Source organism: Prionailurus bengalensis, chromosome E3, assembly GCF_016509475.1.
Source record: "Prionailurus bengalensis isolate Pbe53 chromosome E3, Fcat_Pben_1.1_paternal_pri, whole genome shotgun sequence".
Classification (NCBI taxonomy): domain Eukaryota; kingdom Metazoa; phylum Chordata; class Mammalia; order Carnivora; family Felidae; genus Prionailurus; species Prionailurus bengalensis.
In genome coordinates, this window is record NC_057357.1 from 2,534,169 (window position 1) to 2,559,162 (window position 24,994).

Here is a 24,994-nt window from a genome sequence, read left to right on the forward strand (position 1 = left end):
GGGCCACAGGGTTAGGACGCCCCAGGGCCAGTCAGGAGGCAGAGGGAGGCGGTGCTTGGGCGAGAGCCTTACTGTGGTTTCTGCGCGAAGGAGCGGGCGAGACGGGGCGAGCAGGCTGAGGCCCGGCCAGTCTGGGTGATTCTATTGGGCTCCAGGGCATGGGGGCTGTCCCGGCTGTCTGGTCCCTGGGGATTAGGACTGGGGGACAGTGGCCCAGAGTGTGAGGGCCCCACGGAGGAGGGGGTCGGGGTGTGGGCTCTGGGTTGGCTGGTCTGCATCCGAGAAGTGTGCTCCTGGGTGAGGGGTTTAGGATCTCAGGAACTGGCTGGCCCTGGGAAGGGCAGTCCCTCCAGGGACGGCCAGGGCCCAGGTGCGAAAGCATCAGGACACAGAAAATAAAGGACACGGTAAACGCAGGCGATGGCCGCGCGTCCCCTGGCCCGATCGGTCACCTGGTGTCTCCCTGAGTTCGATCCGCGAAGCGGAGCCCGCAAGAGCGAGCGGACCTGGGAGCGGAGCCCCGGGCCCCTGCCCTGAACGCCCGGTGTCTCCGCCAGGCGGGGCTGGAGCAGCGTCTGGCCAATGCCAAGGAGAAGGCCTCGCAGCTGGAGCAGCTGCTGCCCGCGCAGGCCAGCAGCGAGGACCAGCGGGAGGTGTTGCGGCTGCTGTGCTGGGCCCACGAGCTGGAGGCCGAGAACACGGAGCTGCGGGCCGACGGCCTGCGCAGGAGGAGTCTGCTGTGGCAGAAGGACTTCGTGATCCAGCGTTACCACCAGCACCGGCTGCTCTGTGAGCAGCTCCTCCGGGACCAGCGGCAGCTGATCGAGGGTGAGCGCGCCCGGCCTGGCCCCGGGAAGCGTGGAGGAGGTGGGGGGGAATGCCACGCGTGCTCGGGGAAGACCACTGCCCCTTCCGGCCCAGCCCCGCTCACAGGACACTCTCCAGGAGGTACACGTAAGTGAGGAAGAGCCACGCACGGCGTGCGTGCTATGCTCTGTTAGCGTAAGAAATCCGTTCGCGTAAGAAATCCGTTCGCGCAAGAAATCCATCCGCGCACGCACGGTGCACAGACCACCCACTGGGGAGTGCGGGGGTGGGGGGGCACCGCCCGGAAAACCCACCGTCCGGAAAATCCGCCTTTATCGGGTTAGAGTATCTGCCTCCAGGTTCCGAGGAAAGAGGACGCTGTCCTTCCGGCAAGTAGGGACGCGTGCCCGCCCCCGCTCTCCCCGGCCCCTGCAGGTGGCGGCCTCGCGGTGCCCGAATCCCTGGACGAGCGGTACTGTCTGATCTTGCGGGAGCTGGGTGCGGGCTCGCTGAACCGGCTGCTGCTGCTGCACTCGGTCATGTCGAGCTCCCTGCGGGTGAGTGCGCCTGGGGGCTCAGGCCAGTGCTCGCTGTCCCCTCCTGCGTGCCCCGGCCCCGTGAGGGGACTGACCCTGAGGTGGGAAGAGGACGCCTGGGAAGCCCCTCCCCGCACCAGGTGCTGGGGCCAGCGGCGCTGGGCAGGCTGAGCCAGTGGCAAGGGTGCAGGGTTTCAGGGAGGCTGGGCCCGGGGTCCTCTGTGCTGTTCACCGGCAGGCCTGGGACCCTGGACTGCTGCACACCCCATGTGGGACACAGAGGGCTGATGGGAGGGATCCTGAGTGTGGGCTGGACCTCGGTGCCACGGGGACCCTGGGAGGGATGTGGTTTTAGGTCTTTCCTCCAGGGCGAGCCGGCAGTCCCCTGCATGGTGGATGGCGTCCGGGGCCCATCTGTGGACTTCCTAGAGAAGAGGGCCGGGGAGGGGGCTCTGTATTCATTTGCCACACCAATCCTGTTTCCTGGCTCTCCCCCTGCCCTGAGCTAAGTAGGGCCCCTCGGCTGTGCCTTCCTAGGAGAGAGGCCAAGGGCTCCCCGGGCTTGGGGCAGGGTGGGCGAGGGGCAGGAGCCCACACGTGTGGTGTCGGCAGGGCTCCCGGGATCCAACTGCCCGTAAAGGTGCTTCCCGCCCCCCATCAGAGGTCCCAGGTACCCACATTGTGCCGAGAGCTCCCCGCTTCCCCGGCTCTGCTGGCTTGGTCCCCACGCAGCCATCTGGTTCCCGCTCACACTACTGCTGTGGGACCTCCTCCCTACCCTTCCGCCTGTCCTATAGTATATGTCAGGGTCCCCAAGACCACCGTCGGGTTCCCTTCCCTAGAGGGACTCCCGGAGCTCAGAGAAAGCGTTATACCAAACCGGAAGTCTGTCCCCATTAAACCCTCATGCCCTAGCCCCGGCTCCACTGTCTACTCTCTGTCTCTGTGGATTCGACCACTCTGGGGACCATATAGCGCTTGTCCTTTCGTGCCAGGCTTACTTCACTGAGCACGACGCCCTCGTCCATCCATGGGGGAGCAGGTGTCCGAATGTCCTTCCTTTCTGAGGCTGAGTGCCGTCACGCTGTGTGCGGCCGGACCACACTGTGTTTATCCAGTCACCCACTGATGGACTTGGGTGTTTGCACCCCTCGGCTCTTGTGAACATGCTACCGTGAACACGGGTGTAGATGAATCTGCCCTCCGTCCTTGGGGTGGACACCCAGAAGTGGGATTTCTGGGTCACCTGAGTCCTCTGTGTGTCTTCTCAAGGGCCTGCAGGCTTTGGAGGGCTCTCCAACAGACATCTGGCTTGTGCACCACTTTTGCTCCAGGGTCAAGGCTGCGCCCTGGCGGTCCCTGGCACTCACCCTTGCACAGAGCCTCCTTTCTGTGTCTGTGCTGGGGAGGGCCAGCCGGAAGTGAGCTGGCAGGCTGGCTCGCGGGCCTCCCTGCTGGCTGGTTTCCTTCCAGTGATGGTGGCCAGCGGGAAAGGGACCTCTCTGCGGCCCCTCGGGGATCTCTGCTTGCTGACATGGCTTGCCTGTGTCTGTGGTCCATGCAGCCTCCCCCAGCTCCCCGTCTGTCCCCAGGACGGCTTGGTTCTGAATAAGTCCCCCGCGCCGCAGGAGGAGGCTAGCTGGGACTGGCCAGACGACAGGAAGGACCTCCCGTGGGGTGCCCAGTTTGAACTGCCGCTGATGCTGCTGGAGGAGCACAGGTACCCGGTTCTTCCCTCTCGCGACCCCGCATCACTGCGCCCTCGCGCCCAGCTGTGGAGTGTGGTGGGAGGACTGGGGGCCGGCCCAGGATCCTGGCCCCGGCGTCGCCTCTCGTGGAGTGTGTCGATATCCCTTCCTTGTAGGGTTAGGACGAGTGAGCGCGTCCTAGGAGGTGCTCACCTAGGTTGGGGAGTTTGGTGCCGTTTTGACACACACTTTTTGCTCAACATCAGCCTCCTGGTGCTACCGCCAATGCTTCTATCCTCTCCTCTGTCGACTCGTTGCTTTGGTATCTTCTAGCACCCGAGACAGACTCGTAGACCGAGCACTCCCAGGCTTCCCTCGTGTTAATGGTTAGCGTCTTGCCAGTGTTTGTCATGGGCCTTAGCCAGCTCGGGCTGCTTCACACAACATCACGGACGGGGGGCGCAGGCCACGGGCATCTGCTTCCACAGTCCTGGAGGCTGGGTGTCCAAAATGCCAGGGCTGGCGGGTAGAGTTCTGGAGGACCATCTTCCTGGCTGCAGGTAGCTGCCCCCGTGCGGCATGCTCACGTGGTGGAGGCCTCGCCCCCCTCTCGCAAGGACACGGTCCCCTGCCATCTGGGTCCCACTCGGTGAGCCCATTTAGCCGCTATCACCTCCTGACGACTGCACTCCAGGCAGTTGCACCAGGGGTCAAGGCTTCCACGTGGGAACCTGGGGAGGGCACATGCACTGTGTCACAGACGTTGTGACATAGGTCATATGCTTTAAATCTGGGACACCTCCCTCCATAACCACCATCCCCGAATTACTGCTGCTTCCTACCTAGAGTTACATCTCTCCAGTTTTGCCCCAAATACCTTTGCAGCTGGTTTGTCTAAATCAGGAGCAGTGAAGGCCCAGACGCCCTGTTTGGCTGCAGTGCCCAGGCTTAGGCTGTGCCCTTTGGGGTAGCGAAGTCACCAGGGCTCCAACCTTGGTGCGTGCGTGCCTATCTGTGTGTGTGTGCACACGGTGCATTTATACGCACATGTGTGTATGCATGTGCGCACATACACATGGATGTGCTCGTTTGTATATTTTTATGCGTGCAAGTGTGTGTGCGTGTGTGTATGTGTGAGTTTCATGTGGGTGCACGTGTGTGCACGTATGTTCGCGCATGTGTGTGTGCATATAAAAACAAAGTGCCCCATCCCTCAGTCAAGACGAGACACTTCTCCCACCTGCCCCTGGGCCCACACCCGCCTGAACCTGCTGCTCGGCCCCCTGATTAGGGAAGGCAGGTGTCGATCCCACCTTGAGACGGGGTTCGCTGTAGATCGGTTGCAAAGGAAACCTGGGGCCCCCCACCTCCCATCCTCAGCCTAGAGAGGAGGGGGCCGTGCCTCGCCTCGTGCAGGCCGTACCTGCAGCCACAGCCCAGACCGTGGCGAGACAGCAGGCCGAGCCATCTGCAGGCCATGAGCTGGAACGCTGGCGTCATGCAGACGGCACGAAGGAGCTCTGTGTCCCTGCAGACGGGTGGGGCTGGTGCCACCCGAGGCCTCTCCTACGGCACCCCAGCCGGTTCCCATGGCAGTGGCTGAGGCCCAGCACCTGTGCCCTCCTCGGGTTGAGGCACTGGGGCCCTGCCCGTCGTCAGCTGGCAGCCGGCCCCCCAAGCCAGACCGACCAGAGCTTGGTTCCTGGCTGTGCCAGTCACCCACACCATGGTACTGGACACGTGACTGGCCACCCTGGGCCTCGGGTGCCCCGTCTCTACACGGGGCCAACAGTGACCTCCCTGCAGGGCTGCACGTGTCGGGCGTGGTGGGGACACGGCAGATAGAGCTGCCATTACAAGGAGGACCGAATGCCAGGGGGTGGGGGCAGGAGGCGTCTCACCTCAGTGGGGCTCCTGTACAGGAGCCAGGCTTCTCCCCGGGCTCTTACACTTTCCAGTTGCTGCTGGTCCGGACTCAACGCTTCCGGCTGTGAGTAACGGAATTCTCAGTGAGATTGGTCCAATGTAAACAGGTGTCTGTTGTCTGAGAGTCTGGAGGATGAGTGGACTCAGGGCCATTGTTTAAATGACTCGACGATGCCCACGTCCCTGGCACGTAAATGATGTCTCCCCTTGTGGTCAAAGAGGCTGCCACAGCTCCATAGATCACACCTTCATATAACCACACCTAAACACGGAAGGGAGAGAGGGCTGGCCTTGCTTTTTTATCTGGGAGAAAAGTCCCTTTGAGAACCTTCCCCAGTAGATGTCACTAAGTCCGTCAATCACCTGCGCTCTCCTGGGCCAGTTCCCTACAGAAAAGGGAAAAGAGGACCCTAACCGGCATGGACCGGTCACGACCCATGTCTCCAGGCTGGACACACTGTCACGCGGAGTAACACGGGGGCTTGTTGCACAAGCAGAGGGGTGGCTGTTGGGGAGGGGAGCAGAGTATCGGCCAAACCTCACCACGTACTGACTGAGCGCTTGTGCAGGGCACTAAGAAGAGAACCAGACGGACGTAGTCTCTATCCTACGAGGGGCAGGTGGGGAGTGGGTACAGGCTGCTCCCTGACCCAAGGGGCCTCTCATGGCCACGTGCCAAGTCTGGAGCTGGCGTAGGAAGCATTACTGCCCAAGTCAGGTGTGGCCTCGGCGACAGGGTCCCCGCTGCTCTGGGTCTCATTCCACAGGTGGAAGCAGGTTTGCAGGGCCCAGCGCCTTGCCCGAGGTTCACCGTGAGGAAGTGGGGGCGCAGGAGGGCAGGCCAAGCGTTTGTCTCTGGTTTGGACTCTGGCCGCGGTGCTCGGCAGCCCTGTGGCCTACTGACAGCACCCAGAGACCTCGCTGGCTCACGTGGTGCTTAAACACCTTGTCATCCAGCTAGCGATCTACCCAGTGGCTCGAGTTATCAGTGTCCCAGTTTCACCGATGAGACAGCAGAGGTCAGGAGCCCAAGGCCACTCGCCAGGGAGCCTGGGCTTGATGCGTGATGCTCTGTTCTTACAGTCACGGGTGACCTGACCTGATGGAAGGTGAGGAAACCCTGTTCTTTCACAGTAGACACAGTAGGACCGGGGAAAGTTCTGGCTGGAAGTTGTCAGAGGTCCCTTCCCCTTCCAACAGCCGGTCTTCCACACAAGGTCTTGGGCAAACTCCTGTGTCTCTGTCCCACCCTCCTCTCCTTGCTGGGCCTCGGATGTGCCGAGCTGGCCCCTGCCCCAGGGCCTTGGCCCATGCTGTTCCCCCTGTTCCTCCTACCTGGCAAGGTCTTCTGCCAGAGCTCGGCACAGCTCTTTCCTTGCCATTCTTTGGGACTGAGCTTAGATGTTTCCTCCTGTTCCATTTCTACCGCAGCGGATCTAACGCCAGCTGGGTATGCCGTAGTTCAGTTCTGGCACGATCACGCCGAGTTGGCGTCAGACCCCACCAGTTAGGGCCTCCGTCCCCCCACGAGATTGTCCCCGTGTCAGAAGCCAGCTGCAGTGGAGTCCCCGGGCCACGTGCGCTTCTGTCCAGCTGACCACAACTTCGGGGGGTCCTGTGGCCCCCCTCAGGTTCCGCAAGGACCCAGAGCTCAGACTCCCGGCGTGGCCCCGGAATGCAGCAGTGTGCAGATGCCGCTTGCCCTGGCCTGACGCGGGCCGCGGCGTCCTGGGGTTCAGTCTCCGCTCTCCTCGGCTGGAGGCAGGGCCGAGGGGCCCTGGCAGCTGGCTCAGCTACTGCCTCTGTGTGTCCCCCACAGCGGTGGCTACACGTCGTCGCAAGCCACGCCATCGAAAACGCTGGGAAAGCAGGATTCCCTTCTCCCTCTGCCATCCCTCCGCATCCTGCTAACGCCTCCGGCTCATGAGGTTGGTGTGCGGCCCTAACCAGGGCCCGGGCTCCCGGGAGGCCTCTCCTGCCCCCGCAGAGCTGGGGGGTGGGGAGGGGCACAGCTATCAGGAATCTCTTTGGCAGATGGCGGGGGGGGGGGGGGCCTGGGGGAAGGGAAAGGCTGTGAGTATTCACACCTTAGTAGTTTGGGGCCTTTCCTGTGAACCGTCTTTAAGAGGCCACTAGTCTCATCATGATTACTAGCAATAGTGTGAGTGGTCATACTCTGGGTCACTGTCCCTGGCTGGGGGGGGGGGGGGGAGAATGCCCCTGCCCCACGGGGAGCCCTCCGCCCTGGCTGGAGTGCTGGGAAGTTCAGGTCCCCAGGAAAAGCCCCACCTGTGACTGTGGGTGGTACGTAAGTATCTGGGGCCCCTTGGCCCGTGGATGTGGTGACCCACTCCCCCAGGGTGTCCGGGCCCAGGGAATGGCTTCAACCACCTTCCTGGGCCCTCCTCCCATGGCCAGAAACCTTTCCCCCCATACCACTTGCCTCCAATCACAGACTCTGAGTCTGCTTCTGGGGGTCCAACGTGGGGTGGGCCAACAGGGTGGCCCAGTGACGTCTGACCGTCGCTGATGCTGGTTTCCTGTGGCAGTCAGGCCCCCTGAGCGTGAAGAATTTGGTCTCCAAGCTGGGCGCCCCCGCTGGCCTGGACCTGGGTGCCTCGCGGATGGCAGCGGAGGCCGGCGGCCCAGCCCTGAGCGCTCAGACCCTCAAGGAGATGGCCATGAGCACCAAGAGTATCGCTCTCATCGCGGCCACCCGGCGCTCCAAGGCGCAGGACCGCGAGGGTGGCAGCGGCCGCTCCTCCCTCCACCTTCCAGAGGACATGGCCCTGGACTCCAGGGACCCGAGCCCAGCAGACAGGAGGTGGCCCCACGCCAGCCCAGGCCGGGACCGTTCTGCAGAGAAGGCCAGGGGGAAGCTGTCACCCTCCCTCACCTGGAGTGTGCAGACGGTGGGTGCACGCTGGCTGGCTCCCAGGGTTCCGGGGTCCAGCTGGGACAGCAGAGCGGGAGCGTCATGGTGGACGCAGGAGGGCCCCAGGTGCAGAGGAGGCAGAGGGAGACCCCTCGCACCCCCACCACCCTTCCTCATCAGAAGCCGCGTGCGTGTCTTCCCTGGGTACCGCCTTCTGATCTCAGGTCCTTCCTTAACGTCATTTCATGAACTCTCAAGTGCCTTCACGGTATTTGCACTTTCACTTTAAGAGGGTACCTTGCTTGGTTCTAACACGTCCACTAAACGGTAACAGGGTCGCGAAGCACTGTCCACCGTGAGGCGTCCCACTCCTGCCAGAGCCCGGCACCAGGCCTGGGAGCATGGGCCTCCTCCGACACTTGCAAGGGATGAACTCCTTACGCAGCCCCGTTTCGTGGACACTTAGGTTGTCTGCTCCCTGTTCCGTGGCCACGTGGTTGTCTTTCATTTCTGGCCACTACCCATGATGCTTCGCTGTCCCTTTGTGGGTAGTGCTGTTCATTCCCAGTTACTTTCTCGGGGTACTGGGCAGTGTTGACCTGTGGAAAGCCTCAGCCTCACGTAGGCAAAATCCAGCACTCAGTAGAGTGCCACACCGACCACGCGCCGACCGCTCGCTGACCACACTGACCGCCCACTGACCACACTGGTCACTCGCTGGTCACACCAACCACACTGACCACACCGGCCGCTCACTGACCACACCGACCACTCACTGACCACACTGACCACACCACACCGACCACACTGACCACCCACTGACCACACTGACCACTTGCTGACCACACTGACCACATCGGCCGCTCACTGACCACACTGACCGCCCACTGACCACACTGACCGCCCACTGACCAAACTGATCACTCGCTGGTCACACCAACCACACTGACCACACCGGTCGCTCACTGACCACACCGACCGCTCACTGACCACACTGACTGCTTGCTGACCACACCGACCACACCGACTGCCCACTGACCACACTGACCGCTTGCTGACCACACCGACCACACTGACTGCCCGCTGACCACACTGACCACACCGACTGCCCACTGACCACACTGATCACTCACTGACCACACTGGCCGCTCACTGACCACACTGACCACACCGACTGCCCACTGACCACACTGATCACTCACTGACTACACTGGCCGCTCACTGACCACGCTGACCACCCACTGACCACACTGACCACTTGCTGACCACACTGACCACACCGGCCGCTCACTGACCACACCGACCGCTCACTGACCGCCCACTGACCACATTGACCGCCCACTGACCACACTGATCACTCACTGACCACTTGCTGGCCACACTGACCACACCGACTGCTCACTGACCACACTGACCACTCACTGACCACACTGATCACTCACTGACCACACTGGCCGCTCACTGACCATGCTGATCACTCACTGACCACACTGGGCACTCACCACACTGACCGCTTGCTGACCACACTGACCACACTGCCCACTGACCACACTGGCCACTCACTGACCTCACTGACCATACCGACTGCCCACTGACCACACCGGCCGCTCACTGACCACACTGGCTGTTCACTGACCACGCTGATCACTCACTGACCACACTGACCGCTCGCTGACCACTCTGACCACTCGCTGACCACACTGGCCACTCACTGACCACACTGACTGCTCGCTGACCACACTGACCACACTGACCGCTCGAGGACCACACTGACCACTCACTGACCACACTGACCACACTGACTGCCCACTGACCACACTGGCCGCTCACTGACGACACTTACCACACCGACTGACCACACCGGCCGCTCACTGACCACGCTGATCACTCACTGACCACACTAACCACTTGCTGACCACACTGACCACACCGACTGCCCACTGACCACAGTGGCTGCTCACTGACCATACTGACCACACTAACTGCCCACTGACCACACCAGCCGCTCACTGACCGCGCTGATCACTCACTGACCACACTGACCTCTCGCTGACCACACTGACCACTCGCTGACCACACCAGCCACACTGACCGCCCACTGACCACACTGATCAGTTACCACACCGGCCGCTCACTGACCACACTGACCGCTCGCTGACCACACTGACCACACTGGTTGCTCACTGACCATACTGACTGCTCATGGACCACACCGACCGCTCACTGACCACACTGATCACTCACTGACCACAGTGCCGTGAAGTTCTTTTGCAGGGGGGAGAGGGTGTATTTGGCACAGGTTCCAGTCCGTATGGAAATAGTGTTCCCTTCACGGGGTTTCTTTCTCACCACACTTGGTCACATAAACTGGAGGAAGTGCGCAGGCCTCTCTCTGGGCAGGCTAGTGAGCAGCCGGGGGCCTGGCAGATCTCCTTCCGCCTCTGCCAGCCACAGTGGGCGTTTGCTGATTGCACTGAAACCACTCTGTCGATAGCTCAGTAGGATTAAGGGCAGGACAGCAGCAGGGGGCGGAAGGTGAGTGTATCAGTCAGGGTCCTCCAGACAAACAGAACCAATAGAGTGTGTGTGCGTGCAACACAGGCGGACACACACACACACGCACACTCGTATGCACGTGCGCACACACACACACACACACACACGGGTTTATTACAGTTGGCTCACATAACTTATGGAGGCTGACAAATCCCAGAGCCATGGTTGGCAATTTGGAGACCAGCTTACATCCAAAGGCAGGAAAAAAACCAAAGTCTCAGTTCAAGGGTATCAGGCATTAGGAGTCTCTCTTACTCACAGGAAAGGCAGACTTTCTCTTCTAACCAGGACTTTGACTGATTGGATGAGACCAACCTACCCATACCGCAGAGGACAATCTGCTTACTCCGTCTATTTTTTTTTTAACTTTTTTTTTAGTTTTTTCAATGTTTATTTATTTTTGAGTGAGAGAGAGACAGCGTGAGCAGGGGAGAGGGAGAGAGAGAGGGAGACACAGAATCTGAAGCAGGCTCCAGGCTCTGAGCTGTCAGCACAGAACCTGATGTGGGGCTTGGACCCACAAACTGCAAGATCATGACCTGAGCCGAAGTCGGACGCTTAACCGAGTGAGCCACCCAGGCACCCCACTCAGTCTGTTTAAATGCTGACCATTTAAACCCCTTCCATTTGTGGGGGGGCAGTGAGAGGAGAAAGTGGTGGTGGGGGGGGCAAACAGCAGCCAGGAGAGCATCATTCATTCCTTCATTCCTCTTGGGGCTGGAGGAGAGTGTTAGCAGTGATTCTGCTCACATTCACTGAGGTGGACGTGTGCCTACAGCGAGCCACCCAGCAGGGGTTTCATCTGTCCATGGCTTCAGCTCCAAGTGACCTTGAGGTGTCACTCCCTCCCCACCCGCACCCCACACCCTGCCCTGCTGTGCGACTGTCCCTGCAGGTGACGGAGAACCCTCAACCCCCCTCCGTGGAGCACGTGGCCAAGAGCCAGCCACCGCCTGCACCCCTGCCGCTTACAAAGTCGTCCGGAAAGAGCTTCCTCCCTGCCGTCTCCACGGCCTCCAAGATAAAGCCCAGCCCCAGTCTCCATGCAGGTACAGAATCCAAAACGGAAACTAACACCCTGGGGTTTTGTGTGCATCTCAACTCTGCCCCTCCCGTCAAGGGTGCGTCTTTAGAAAGCATGACGGTCTGGGCTGTCGTCAGTTGTGTGCTCCTGGGTGCAAGTTTCAGGTTTTCAGGGCGGTGAGTGGGTGGGCCAGGGCCGCTGGCTTCGTGGAAAGAAACACTCGCAGAGGCATTCAGTAGGCATTCCGTTTTGCTTCTGCCCATCTGATGCTCCAGCAGAGTTTAAAACGATGATTAAAACCACAGCCTGCTGCCGCCGCTCAGTCTGTCTCTGTACGGGTTTGAATTGCAGCTCCCGTGGCTGTGGTCGCCACACGAGTGAGACACGCTCACGGTGAGAAGTTTGGGATACAGATATGATTGCCAGTGAGAGAGGAGCCGGGTGGCGCGGGCCCCGTCCAGAGGCGGTCGCCCAGTGGTCTGGCCCCGTGCCCCTATGCTACTGGTGTGTGCGCAGCTACAGCTGTGAGCGCGTAAGAAACGACGACCATCCCCACCTTACAGATGAGGAAACTGAGGCACAGAGGGGCAGGAACTTGCCCGAGGTCACGGGGCTGGGAGTGGTGGGCCGGACCCCAGCTCCTAACCACACCCTAGGCCTTCTAGCTGAGTATTCTTTGCGGGGCAAAGCCCGAGTGTGTTCCAGGGCCTTTGCAATAGAAGCAGTGTGCACAGCTACGCTCTGGCTGGCTGGTGGGTGTGCACGTTGGCCCCACCCGATTCGTAGCAATGCTCTCCAGCTTTTCACAAATCTCCGATCTGGAGGACACAGTTCACATTCCCCTGTGATTCCTCGCTTGGGCTCCTGCATGTGCTGGCAACCACGTGGGCCTGCGATAACACTTAAAAAAAACACTTAAAAAAGTGTTCTTTATCCATATGGGATTTGCCGCTTTCAAAACCTTTTACTCCGTTATCTTCCTGTCTACACGCTCGTCAAAGACCACAATCCCAGAGAATGCAGCAGCATCAGGCACGGGAACCTTGAAATGCAGGCCTGGGCACGCGCCCTCCACTGTCCTCCCAGCGGGTGGCAGGCGCCCTGGACGCCGGTCCCCAGGTCCTCACTTGGGGGAGGCGCCGTCATGGCACCTGTCTGGGGAGTAACAGGCATGGGGGCTCCGGGTGGCTCGGGGGGAGGCCTCACCGTCACGGCTTAGCCAGGAGTGTCACAGCTACTGTGATGGCCACCCGTCCCCTGGAGATAAGCCCCTCGGAATGTGTCTGTCCAGATGACTTAAAAAGGACTTTGCTTCCCCATCGCTTTGTCATGACCTTGCTAACGCAGGCAGAGGTAGGGACAGGAGCACGTTAACGGCATGGCCCGGGCGGCGCTCCGCCCTCTGCCGATTCTGTCTCTGCGCTCTGTCTACACGTTTCCATCCTTCCGTTTGTTATCTGCTTTCCTGGAGAGAGTTCGATAAAGTCTCCAATCATGTCCTTCCACCCATGACTCTTTCAAGAGCTTTCTCTCTGTGATGACAGAGTGTTCATGCACATCACAGCTAGAGAGGTTCAGTGTGGTTCCCTAGGACCGTCTAATGACCAGGCTGTGTACAAAAGAAAGCAGCCTTTTTCAAACAGAAGTGAGTGCACTGTACCTGGCCCTCTTGGTTGGTGAGAAGGGGGCACAGCCCAAGCCTCCACGTCACGGGGAGGTGCTGAGCCCTGTTTTGTGGGCCCCCAGCCAAAGGCTGGAACCTCTCCTCTCAGCTGTGTTTATAGGAGCCCCGTGGGGCACAGACGGTCTCCTGTCTCCATCGTGGGTCTCTGTTGTGGGCAAGTTAGAGCCCGTTAGCATCAATGGTCCTTCCAGACCTTCAGATGGGTAAATTGAGTGGAAGCGACATCTCCAGGGCCATGCGGCCGGGGCCGGCACCCTCATGGCCCTCCCACTGTGCCCAGCTGCCTCTGCCCGGAGAAGGAACACACTTGTCCTTGGCAGGGGTACACAGAGGCCCCGCAGGTAGCTGGGGTAGACTAGATGTCCCATTTCTCCGGTGGGGGCTGTGCAGGGCTGGGTACAGAGCCTGAGGATCACCACCTGTGGTGTTTGCACAGGCCCAGGCTCCCCTGGGCACCTTCCTTGGGCCCAGAGACCCCCACACTATTTATTTATTTGTTTGTTTGTTTTTAATGTTTATTTTTGACAGACAGCGTGAGTGAGGGATGGGCAGAGAGAGAGAGGGAGACACAGAATCCAAAGTGGGCTCCAGGCTCAGAGCTGTCCGCACAGAGCCCGATGTGGGGCTCGAACCCACAGACCACGAGATCATGACCCGAGCTGAAGTCGGACGCCCAACCGACAGAGCCGCCCAGGCGCCCCAGACCCCCACACTTAATGTTATTGCTGGCTCACAGTTTAGGGCACTGGGGCTGCTGGCCCTGTACCCATGGCTGATGTCTGGGTGTATCGCGTCTGGATGTGCAGTCATGAGCCACACCCCGTGGGCGTCTGAGGGAGGGAAGAACAGAGAACACTGAGCGGACAGCGGATGGAAGCCAGGAAGGAGTGGACGTGTTGCCTCATTTCTCACTCCCGGCAACCCTGTCAAATAGGTTCCTCGCCACAGAGTGATCACGCAGGGGCAGAGCTCACCCCGGCTGTGTCATGCCTGCGGCTGGCGGCCCGGGCCCGAGCCTGTTCCCATCCCCATCCTGGGCCGGGAGCAGGGGAGCTCTTCCCTGGTGCTGTGTGCCAGCCTGTCCAGGGAGTGTGAGACCTGCCCTACAACCTTCCTAAATAGTGGCTGGGCTCCTGTAAATGAGGAGCTCTTCCCCCTGAATAGGATCCACTTGACTCACAACTGGAGCAGCTCCGGGCGTCCCCACCTACGGGTGGGGACGCCTGGCAGGTCCCAGGCCACGCGGAGCCCTGCGCCTGGAGTTGCCTGGTGGACCACACCATTGCACAAGTGCAGCTTCTCCAGGAGAGGAAGGGCTGGAGACAGAGGGCTCCCCCTACCCCACCTGCAGAGCCTGACTCGGTGGCTGTTGACTTTTCTCAGCGAGGTCCTCCCTGCCTGTGCCGTTTCAGACCGCGACCCCAGTCCGCGTCCCCGCCCGAGGGGCTGTGTATTGAACAATCTTGAATGATCTTGTCTATCGTCTTCCTCCCCGCCGCGGTCCGTAGGTTCCCTCAGTGCAGGGATGCTAGTCTCTATGTGCCGAGTAAACATAGCAGGTGTGCAGTAGGGAACAGACGAACAGACGGCCTCCCTGAGGCCAAGGGTTCGGTCACCGTCGACTGCCAGGCTTGCTGGGTCTCCGGCCTCCTGCTCTCACTGGGTTCCCTGATGAGCCGTGCCCACCCCACCGTGCCAATCCTGGAGCATTCTTCAAGTCCAACCCACGTTCGTTTAAAATTGCAGTCAAGGGGCGCCTGGGTGGTGCAGTCGGTTAAGCATCTGACTTCAGCCAGGTCACGATCTCGCGGTCCGTGAGTTCGAGCCCCGCGTCAGGCTCTGGGCTGATGGCTCAGAGCCTGGAGCCTGTTTCCGATTCTGTGTCTCCCTCTCTCTCTGCTCCTCCCCCGTTCATGCTCTGTCTCTCTCTGTCCCGAAAATAAATAAACGTTAAAATTGCAGTCAAATTCACACGACAAAACTCAGCATTTTCAAGTGTGCAACACTGTGCCATTGGGTACACTGAGTGTTGTGCATCCACACTGCTGTGTGGTTCCAGAACATGTCATTTCCCCTAAAGGAGGTGCTGAGCCCCGGGCCTTGTCCCCCAGCGGGTCTCTGCCCTTTTTTACAGACGGACTCAGGGCGTGTGCCTGTGGGTCTGTCCCCGCCGTGGCTTGGGACAGGACAGCATGCTCTATTATGCTGGGTACAGTCCACCACTCTCAGGCCACCTTCTGTGGCTCCCTCGCTGGTGAACGGGCACGTGTGTGGCCACCGCAAGTGGTGCTGCTGTGAACATCTGTGTGCAGGTGTTCGTTTAAGCCTCTGTTTGCGGTTCTCTGGGGTCGTAAAACCTAGGAGCGGATCTGCGGAAAACAAGGCAATCCTGTGTCTAACTTCCTGGGAAATCATCGTCCCATCTTCCCTCACGGCCGCACCGTTCCAGGTGGCCACCGTCAGTCTCCGTCCGCTCCCGTGGGCTCAGTCCAGTGACCTCTGCTGTGAAAGACTTCTTGACGCCCTGTCCCTTCCCCAGCGGGCTGAGCACCGTGTCAGGAGCACTGGGGGCCGTGGGGGGGGACGACAGCCAGAGAATACACGGTGGACACGTCGGTGTAAGACGGGTCGGGTGGAGGCAGAGACGGGAAGAGAGTAAAGCTGGTGAACAGGGCAGAGCACAGCGCGGTGATGTGAGCTCAGGCCGTGGTGGGGGCTCTGCACGTGGGCGCCCCACCACATCCGGGGGGGACACCCCCTGCCTGCCTGCTTCCTCGCCTGTCTGAGGAGGCTCTGCTCGGCCAACCCGGGAGACCCTCCGCATTGCGGGGTCACGGCTGGCTCAGAGCAAACGGGGAGGAAAAGGAGAGGAGAGCATGGTTGCTGGGGAAGGAAAGGAACCAGAGCCAGAAGAAAGAACATTCTGGAAAGGACGGAGCTTGGGTACTGATGAGAAACAAACGAGGTACCCTCAGTACTCAGTCCGCTGCATCCATCACTCGGCCTTTATTTTCACGGACCGGGATTCATGGGGCGGCCCCTGAAATCACGTCATCTCCTCTCTCACTCACCGTTCAGATGAGAAGGTGCTGCGGATGCCTGAGGTCACCTTCACCCTCCCCAGCGCCACGTGGCAGAGCAGCCCGGGCCCCCGCAGGACCCCGCTCGCGCCCCGGGACATCAGAGGTCAGTGCCTGCCCCGCCCCCACCTGCGGATCGCCCTGTCCCTGCGCACGCGCACCCTGTGGCCACTCGCCACGGGCCCCTGCCACACGCTCAGCAGCCACGCTTGCCCGGTGGCTACTTAGTGGGACAGCCGGCACAGGCCTAGATCGTGAGCGAAACCACACCACCCTGCTGTTTCGTTTAACTGATAGTTAAGCAAGACAACCTTCCAGGAAAGTTGTGTTCGTTTTGCACACTCGCCCCCGGTATCGCGAGTGCGTTTTATCGTAACGTGGCCGGGCCTGGACATTAATCGCAAAACACGAGACACGGTTTTGCCAGCCTGCCCGTCCCCCCACCCCCACTTCCTCTGTTCCCGGGTCTTGAAGCCACGGATGCTGAATCTCGGAGACGAGTTGAGCCGCGTCAGCCTCCGCGTTCACATAACCCTCAGCCCAACCCGCGAATGGCTTGTGTTGCCTGAACCCTTTCTGGGAACAGGAAAGTCTCTCTGGCCGCGTTGGCACCATTTTCTCACCACCACCACCCCCCCCCCCCCCCCCCCCCCGCCCCGGAGCCAACGCACAGCCAAGTTGTCGGGAAGGATGGCTCTCCGTCAACAATAGGCCGAAAGCCACCAGGGGGAGAAGTGCTTCCTCGGGCCCAACTTTAGTCCCCCTACCTGGACCTTTAACCTGCTCCCTGCTGCTACTGTGTCCGAGCAGGTTAAGACCTTCCCGTCATTATGCCCTTCTTTTCAAGGGCTCTCAGGGCATGTGTTTGCTGGCTGTGTCCTTGGGGCCAGAAGCTCCCAGACCAGAGCAGGCTGAGTAATGGCCGGTGGTACAGGCCAGTTTAAACGGCGAGTCTTTAAACGGGAGGGGTGGGAGGCGTTCCCCGAGGGCTGTCCCATCCTAAGTGCACGTGTCCCTTGCGGCGAGCAGGTAGCTCAGGGAGGTCCTGGCGACGGGCCTGCGTTACCAGAGCGTGTGGGGAGGTGGAGCCCCAGGTTAGGGAGGCACAGTCCCACGGGGCCCAGAAGGGGCCGGGCATGCGCAGAGCTGAAGGAGGGGGAGTGCCCGCGTGGGTCCCTGACCGAGGGTGGCCAGTGGGTGGGGCATCCGTACCCCTGGCAGGGACCCAGCCATCGGGACTCTGGCTTCGCTGGAGTCGGCCTTGACCACGGGCTAAAGTCTCCCCACCCCTCCAGGGTCTACAGAGAGCGGAAGCCGACGCCACAGTCCGGTGCCCCCCAGCACCCCCTGCAAGCACCGGGGCAGCACCAAGAGGCCAAGGAGGCCACAGTGAGGAGGTCAGCGGGCAGGCCCGGCACACGGGGGAAGGCCAGAGAGGCTGGCCCCAGACCCAGGGCTCTCTCTGCCTCAGAGGTGGATTCGAGAGACGAGGCCCCGGCAGGGACCAGCCAGCCCCAGCGTCCCTCAGCCCTTTGCAATCGGCGGGTGCCTCACCAGCCACCTTCGGAGGAAGGGCCACTGATGGAACTTCAGAACCCTTCTCGAGGACACCGCGTGGGGAGCCTCAGGCATCTTTTGGGTCATTCCCAGTTGTGGGTGCTTTTCCCAGGATCGCTCCACCCCACGGTTTCTGCCCTGGGAGAATGCTTTCGCTCTTCACCTGATTGGGTGAGGCCCACCCACGCTGTGGCGGGCCTTCTGCCGAACTCCTTACTGATGTAAATGCTAATCTCACCTGAAAAACACCTTCACAGCACCGTGCGTGCTGGTGTTTGACCCATCACCTAGGTACTGTGGCCTGGGCAACTTGACGCACAGAATTAACCCTCACACCTCACGATTGGCTGGCAGGCAGGGTGACACTATCCCGTCGCCACGTATATGTAGGCTCCGGAATAAGCCAGCGTCGGGGAAGCACAAGAACATCCTGCATTCCCGTGACCCACCCGTCCCCTCACTGTGTTCTGACGTCCCTGTCCACACCCCATTGTGTGGAGGACACTGTGGAGGACGGCTGGGATGAGGCAGCTTTGCAGGGTACGTGGAAGCAGCCGCGTAAACTGGGGACGCAGAAACCAAGGTCCTGACTTTTCATCAAGACAGAAAGACAAGGTCACAGGGAGACTGAGCGCCGTCCGTGAGCTGCGTCGCCACCTTCCCTGGCTGTGCTTTTGGCACCTGCTGTGGTTCCCGGGCCCGTGCCCGCATCTCAGGCTCTCGGGGGCACCCCTGCAGGACGTGGGGACCAAAGCCCCCTCCCCCACGGCGGGAATCACCCCCGGGAGAAGCAGCAGGTGGAGCCCGTGGAGCCCGGGAGTCGGCCTGTCGCACATCAGGGGCGGGAGGTGTGGGTGGTAGTGTGGCCTCGTGGCCCGGATGGGCAGTCGGGTGCCTCGGATTCACGTGTGTCCGGCACGTGCCGAACACCCCGTCAGTGTGCCGGCTGGACGCCACGGCCGGGCCCCCTCTTGGCGTAAGACCGCTGTCGGGGAGGACGTGCTAGGGCTTTGTTGAAGCCGTGCTGTCCTTTCTGGGCCTTCTGGAGGACGGTGGGGAGGTCGGTCCCGTTTGTCTTGGGGAGCCGTGCTGGCTGCTCTGTGCAGACCTGCCGCGGGCACTGTCTGATGCCCGTGTCCCTCACCGGGGGAGAGGCTGAGCCTGGGGGGCAAGGAGACTTCTGTTCTCCTGCCTTGGTCCCAGATCCTGGGTAGGGCAGGAATTACTGGTTGTCCCCTGTATCTGCTCGCTTTCCGCCATGATAATAGAACCCCCAATTTTTAGCTAGTCACACGGCTCCCAAAATAAAGGACCGTATCTCCCAGCCTGCTTTGCAGCTGCCTGTGGCCATGTGACTCAGTTCTGACCATTGGCGTATAAGCCAGAAGCAGCTGCTTCCAGGAGTCTCTAGCACAAAGGATAATTAGCATGCTCCTCATGCCTCTTTTCTTCACTTCCTGGAATCCTACTACCTGAAATCTGAATGCGATGGCTGGAACCCCGGCCACCATTTTGAGGCCACGAGGACAAAGGCCATGCCTTGAGGAGGATGGAGTGGGAAGCTGGAAGGAGCCTTGCTGTACAAGGCGCAGGGATGCTTCTCAGCCTTGTTACATCCTGTCCCCAGATTTTAATTTGAGAGAGAAATGAATGCCTATCTGAAGCCTCTGCGGTTTGGTACCCCTCATCTTAACTGATAGATGGGGGGCGGAGCCCAGGCAGTTGGCAAGTAGTGGCTGGAGAAGTCTCTGGTACTTTTGTGGAGCGACAGCAGGAAATTAGAAATGGCAGTATGATGGGACAAGCTGTGGGGGTCAGGTATGGCCCGCAAACTGATCCTTGGCTGGTGGGAGAGTACAGGAGAAACTCCCGATCTTTTTATACCCCGTCTTGAGCTGGGTGAAAAAGTTGGCCACAAGGATCTCTGGTGGATCTCGGGGGTGGGGTGCTTTGCAAGGAGGCTCTGGACTGACCCATGCACCTGAGAGAGGGCTGAGGACACACTTACATCTGGGAGGGGGGCGGTCCCAGCCTCATGGGGGGTATATTAGGGGTCTCCAGCAAAACAGAACTACTGGGATGTGTGTGTGTGTGTGTGTGTGTGTGGATATTTAGGGAACTGGCTCATCCGATCAGGAAGGCTGGCAAGTCCAGAATCTGTGGGCTGGGCCAGCAGGCAGGAGACCCAGCGAGGGGCCTGGGTGCAGAAATCCCTCTTGCTCAGGGAAGGTCAGCCTTTTGTTTTATTCGGGCCTTCAGAGGATTGGATGAAGCTGCCCCACATTATGAAGGGTCATCTCTTGACTCACTGTCTACTGATTTAAATGTTAGTCTCACCCCAAAACACCGCCACAGAAACATCCAGAATAACGTGTGACTGCATATCTGGGCGCCGTGGCCCAGCCAGGTAGACACATAGCATCAGTAATCCCGGGGGGTATACCCAAGGGCCGGAGAGCCCAACACGGGACCAGGAAGACCCAGGGTGGAGAGGTTCACGCCCCCTCTGTGCCAGCCACCATGACACCGAGCTCGGGATCGACCCAGGTGGCTGGAACTGGGGGAGGACCTTGAATTTGACCCAGTTTGAACCCAGAATGACTGAGGAAAATTACACAGGCATCTGAGTAGTACACAAGGCTCCTCTTTGGGCGCGTCGGAGGTCACGCGACTGTGGAATTGGCACCTGTGACCTGAAGACCACACTGGGATCTGACCGCTTAAAAAAGAGAAACCTGTATAAAACGAGCGATAGAAACATCCTCCCCAACCTCGAGCCACCTCGGAGGTAAGTCTTCTTTAATGATCGGGTGCGTGCTCTTCCCGGTTTCCCCGCAAGGTAACCCAAATTAAAAAGCGTCTTGGCTTACTTGGCTTACTCACAAGACGACGGCACGGGCGGCTTCCTTGGGAGGTGACACCACGGGGTGGGGAGGACGGGCCACCATGGGAGAGCACCACCATGGTGCAGCTTCAAGCAGCGGGAAGAAGAGTCTGCTGGGACCCCGGAATCAACCCCCCAGGGCCGTGGGGGGGTCCTGGGGGCACCGGCCCTGCGTTAGGCTGTGTTTGCAAGCAGGCCAAGCCTCTTGGCCTATCCCCAGCAGGGGAGGAGCCCCAGGGAAGGGAATGGAAATTCTGGTGCGGAACTCAGACCAAAGTGCATTTCAGCCCCCTTGGATCTGTCCACAGGCTGCGGCTGAGCCAGGCCTGGGGGCCACAGGCATCTGGGACAAAGCCATCCTTCACACACACTCAGGTATGCACATGTGTGTGCACACATACCCACTTGTGCACACACCCACACACACCTGCACACCGCTCGCTCACCTCCCTGCTGTCGCCACGCTGGCCTCAGTGCTTGGAACCTTTCTGCTTCTGGTCCTCACCCAAGAGCCTCCTTTCCTTCCCTGAAGGGCCAGATACTCAGAGCGTCCTCTGTCCCTGCACCAACCCACCAGGTGACGACTGCCTTTCTGCACGTGTCCACACTGCTACCCCTTCGGCACCTGGGACCAGGCCCTGCCTGACGGGTCTGTGTCCTGCCTGGCCCAGAGCAGGTGCCTGGGGATGGCTGCGGAATGAGCGGATGAGTGATGGGCGGGTGCGGGCGCCGCACTGACGGCCGGAGGCGCGGAGCCCGGGCCCTGGCCTGCGGCGTCCGTGTGCGGTGGGAGCCCGCGGGGTGCACCGTGAGCCGTGCCGGTGTGCACACGCACACTGTGGCCAGCCGAGGGGACGTGGGCGCTGAAACTAACAGGATGTCCAACGAGGGTGCGGGAAGCTTTGCCCAGCACCTAGTCTCACTGCAAGCCTCTGTCACCGGCCTGCGGCCCAGGGAGGTGTAGCACCGGCTTGATTACTCACCTTCGGTGGCTGAGCTGGGATTTGAGCCCAGGGTGCGCGGCCTCCTCCCTTGTCGCCCCCGGAAGCCAGGCAGGATATGCCGGGCAACAGGGAGTCACAGCATGTTCGTGAGCAGGGGACAAACCCGACTGTGTCTCACTATTGCCTCGTGCCTGGTGCCTCGCATCTGCTCGGTGAAGGTGGGCTGAAAGCTGATGGGTGAGGGATGAGAATGTTGGAGAAAGAGTCCTTCAATGTTACAAAACCTTGTGAGACTCTGGTCGATGTATATGTGTGTATCTGCACGCTTACGTGTCCACACTCGCCCGTACGTGTTTCATGGAACAGCCTCGGAAGGAAATCCTGGAAACAGGTCACAGTGAGGGACTTGAGGGGGCAAGAAGGCAGGACACCCCTGTCCATTGTAAACGTTTTCTACCTATTTGGATTTTTACCCCGTTCCTGCATGACTTAATGTGAAAAAAAAAAAAAAAGGAATTATTTTAAAACCAGTGGTAGTTCCATTAGACCCTGGTGTGGGCAGCTCTCTGAAATATACCAACTGAGAGAAAAAGGTTCAGAACAGTAAGTATAATATGCATTTATGTCTATTTGGCGACAATTATATAACGTATGCAAATGTGGTAGATGGGAATGATTCCTTGCAGAATTCCCAAGCCACAAAGACAAAACCTGGAGCTGTGTTTGCAAAGCCAGAGCCGCTGGTCAGAGGCGTCACGGGGCTGGGAGGAAGTGCCGGGACTTACCCCTCGCAAAGGACTCTTTGTTCCACAGACAGATCCGCCCCAAGTTTCTGGGGCTGGTAAGTCCTCAGAGCCCCTGTCAGGGCCGCGCGTGCACCTGCGTGAGCGTGCGCTGCGTGAGGAGCAGGCCGGCCGGGGTCTGTTCCACGGGGCCCCCTCCCGGGAAGGGAGGGAGCTTGGGGCTGCCCGCGACTAAGCCGCCCTCCCTGGAAGGTTGGCTCTGAGGCCCAGAGGGTCAGCTTTCTCCTCTGCCTGCAGCTGGAGGTCCAGATCGTGCCGGGTACCAGGTGGGGAAGGGAGGAAAACTGTAATCCAGTGAGGGGGGGCATAGAGAGGGGCGGGACGGAGCCCCGGGCAGGCACGGATGCCCCGAGGTCCGGTGCAGACAGACGCCCCCCCCCCCCCAATGGATCAAATAGATGAAGGAATTAAGTCATTCAGGAAGTAGTTTACCCCCTGCCTAAGCCCTTAGCGACTCCTCTCTCTCCAGCCCTGCCGGTCCCCCTGCTTACTCTTTGGACACTTACGGATTTATCCAGCACCGACCACGTGGCAGGCACTAGATGCACAGGACGCAGCTGCCACTGGGCAGACACGTGCCGAGCCGACCCTCATGGAGCCCACGTTCTAAAGAAGGTGGGGCAGGGAATGAATGGCAAGCGCTCTAATGAAAACGAGCCGCAGGGGCAGAGTGCTGGGGGAGAGGCTGGTCAAGGAAGGCCTCCTGGGGGAGGTGCAGCCTAGGTGGAGAGTGGAGCACCGGGCAAAGGCCCTGGGGCAGACTGGTGGTGTTGGCTCTGATAAGGTAATTCCGTAAACATCAGAACCCCGAGCTGGACTTGGGAGGTGCTATGGCCTCAATGCTGGTGTCCCCCTAAAATTCGTATTTTGAAATCCTGACCCCCAGCAATGATGGTATTGGGAGGTGGGGCCTCTGGGAGGTGCTTAGGTCACGAGGGAGGAGCCCTCAATGGTTGGGACCAGTGCCTTTACAGAAGAGGCTCCAGGGAGCTCCCCAGTCCTCTCCACCATGTGGGGATAAGATGAGAGGGCACTGCCCGCAAACTGGGAAGAAGGCCTTCCCCAGAATGTGGCCACACGGCACCTTGATCTTGGATGTCCAGCCTGCAGGACTGTGCATAACACACGTCTGTTGTTTATAAGTGCCCTGGTCTGCGGGATCGTGTTATAGGAGCCCGAAAGGACTAAGCTAGGAAAGCAGCAAAGGAGGGCCCTGGGCAGAGATGTGAGCATTCCGGCAACCCTAAGAGAACCAGCAGGTCCTGTCGAGGTCTGGAGCCTGACAGAGGGCACATGAAGACTTCTGAACGGCCCCACCTGCCTGCAGCGTGGACACTGCCCAGTGACTCGCCTGGGGTCCTGGCGTCTTGTACGGGGCAGAGGCTGGATCTGCCAACGAGGGGGCCTGGCTGGAAACAGCCCGTGCTCACTACTGTGTTGTTCCGAGGCTTTGTTGCGAGAGGAGAGGGATGTGGGGGAGCACGTCTCCGACCCGGAGACAGATGGGCAGGGAAGGAGAGCCCTTTGGGGAGCATCCTGCAGAAGAGGGGCACACAGTCTGGGTGGCCCAGAGGAGCGAGCTGGGAGGTGTGCAAGCAGGGACCGGCCCCTCATACTGGTAACGGAAGCCATGGGGTGGCAGGGCATTTGACATCTCTCTGGGTTCCTCCTGAGAGCCGGTGGGCACTCACTCCCTGAGCTGGCTTGCCCTTTCTGATTTTGCACACATTAGCCTGTGTGGGGACCCTGAGGGCTCGGGTACAACTCAGACGGGGACTTCCCTCCCTCCAGGGGTCCCCAGCCTTCCTGTCCACAACCCAGGGTAGCCCTTAGCAGGTGGAGTTGGGGGCTGGGTTTCACCCTTCCAGTGCTCCTCAGACTCCGTGAGCTAGAACCAGAAGCCCCTTGCCTCGGCCCTCCAGGGTCCCCTTTCCTTCTCTGCTGCCTCTTGAATGAAATGTAGCCTCTGTGGCATCTGTCCCGTATTGGTGATCGCAGCGACCAGGAGGGTGAAGCTGAAGGCGGCAGAGAGGGTTTGCCAGGACCCGGTCTGGGGTGAGGTACATCGGGCTTGGCAGACCCCTAGGGTGCTGGCAGCCTCTGACATCACTTTCCATGGTCCCGTCTCCAGCCAGCACCTCTTTCTCCAAGTTCAAGACGCAGGCATCCTCCTGTCTCCCCAACAGCTATGCTGTGCGGCAGGTGTTTCTGGGTGTGCACGCTCAAAGCCAAGTTCACAGCATTTGTGCCCCCAGATGTTCTTCAGCATCTCCTACCTCTGGTGCAGCGCACCCTTGACTCCTCTGCCCCTTCCCTCCATCAGCCAGTCCCAAGCCTACCCTCTTCCCCCAGCCTCTCTCCCACACCACCCTGCAGTCAGGACCCCGCAGAGCCTCCCGGCTGGTCTCCCCTGAACACACCCTCTCTCTCATATGCATAGCCACTGCAGGAGGTGAGGGTTCTTGCTTCCAGCGTCATACAGGTAAGGCCACGGAGTCGGGGAGGTTGGAAGACCCACTGTGGTCACACAGGTGCTAGGAAACGGCCCCAGCATCCAGAGCCGGGCCCCTACCATCCCGGGATTGGCCCACACCACCCAGTAAGACACGGGAACAAAACAGTGCGACGAG

General features: G+C 60.2%; 1 protein-coding gene across 1 annotated transcript; it reads left to right on the top strand.

The window, feature by feature from the left end:
- The first annotated feature begins 2,799 nt into the window (after window positions 1-2,799).
- On the top strand, window positions 2,800-19,057 carry LOC122471217 (serine/arginine repetitive matrix protein 1-like). The gene is made up of 6 exons (XM_043559550.1): window positions 2,800-3,063; window positions 6,777-6,885; window positions 7,507-7,869; window positions 11,284-11,437; window positions 16,175-16,282; window positions 17,472-19,057. The coding sequence occupies exons 1-6, from the start codon at window positions 2,819-2,821 to the stop codon at window positions 17,567-17,569; spliced, it is 1,077 nt and encodes a 358-aa protein (XP_043415485.1). The 5' UTR covers window positions 2,800-2,818; the 3' UTR covers window positions 17,570-19,057.
- Window positions 19,058-24,994: the final 5,937 nt, after the last annotated feature.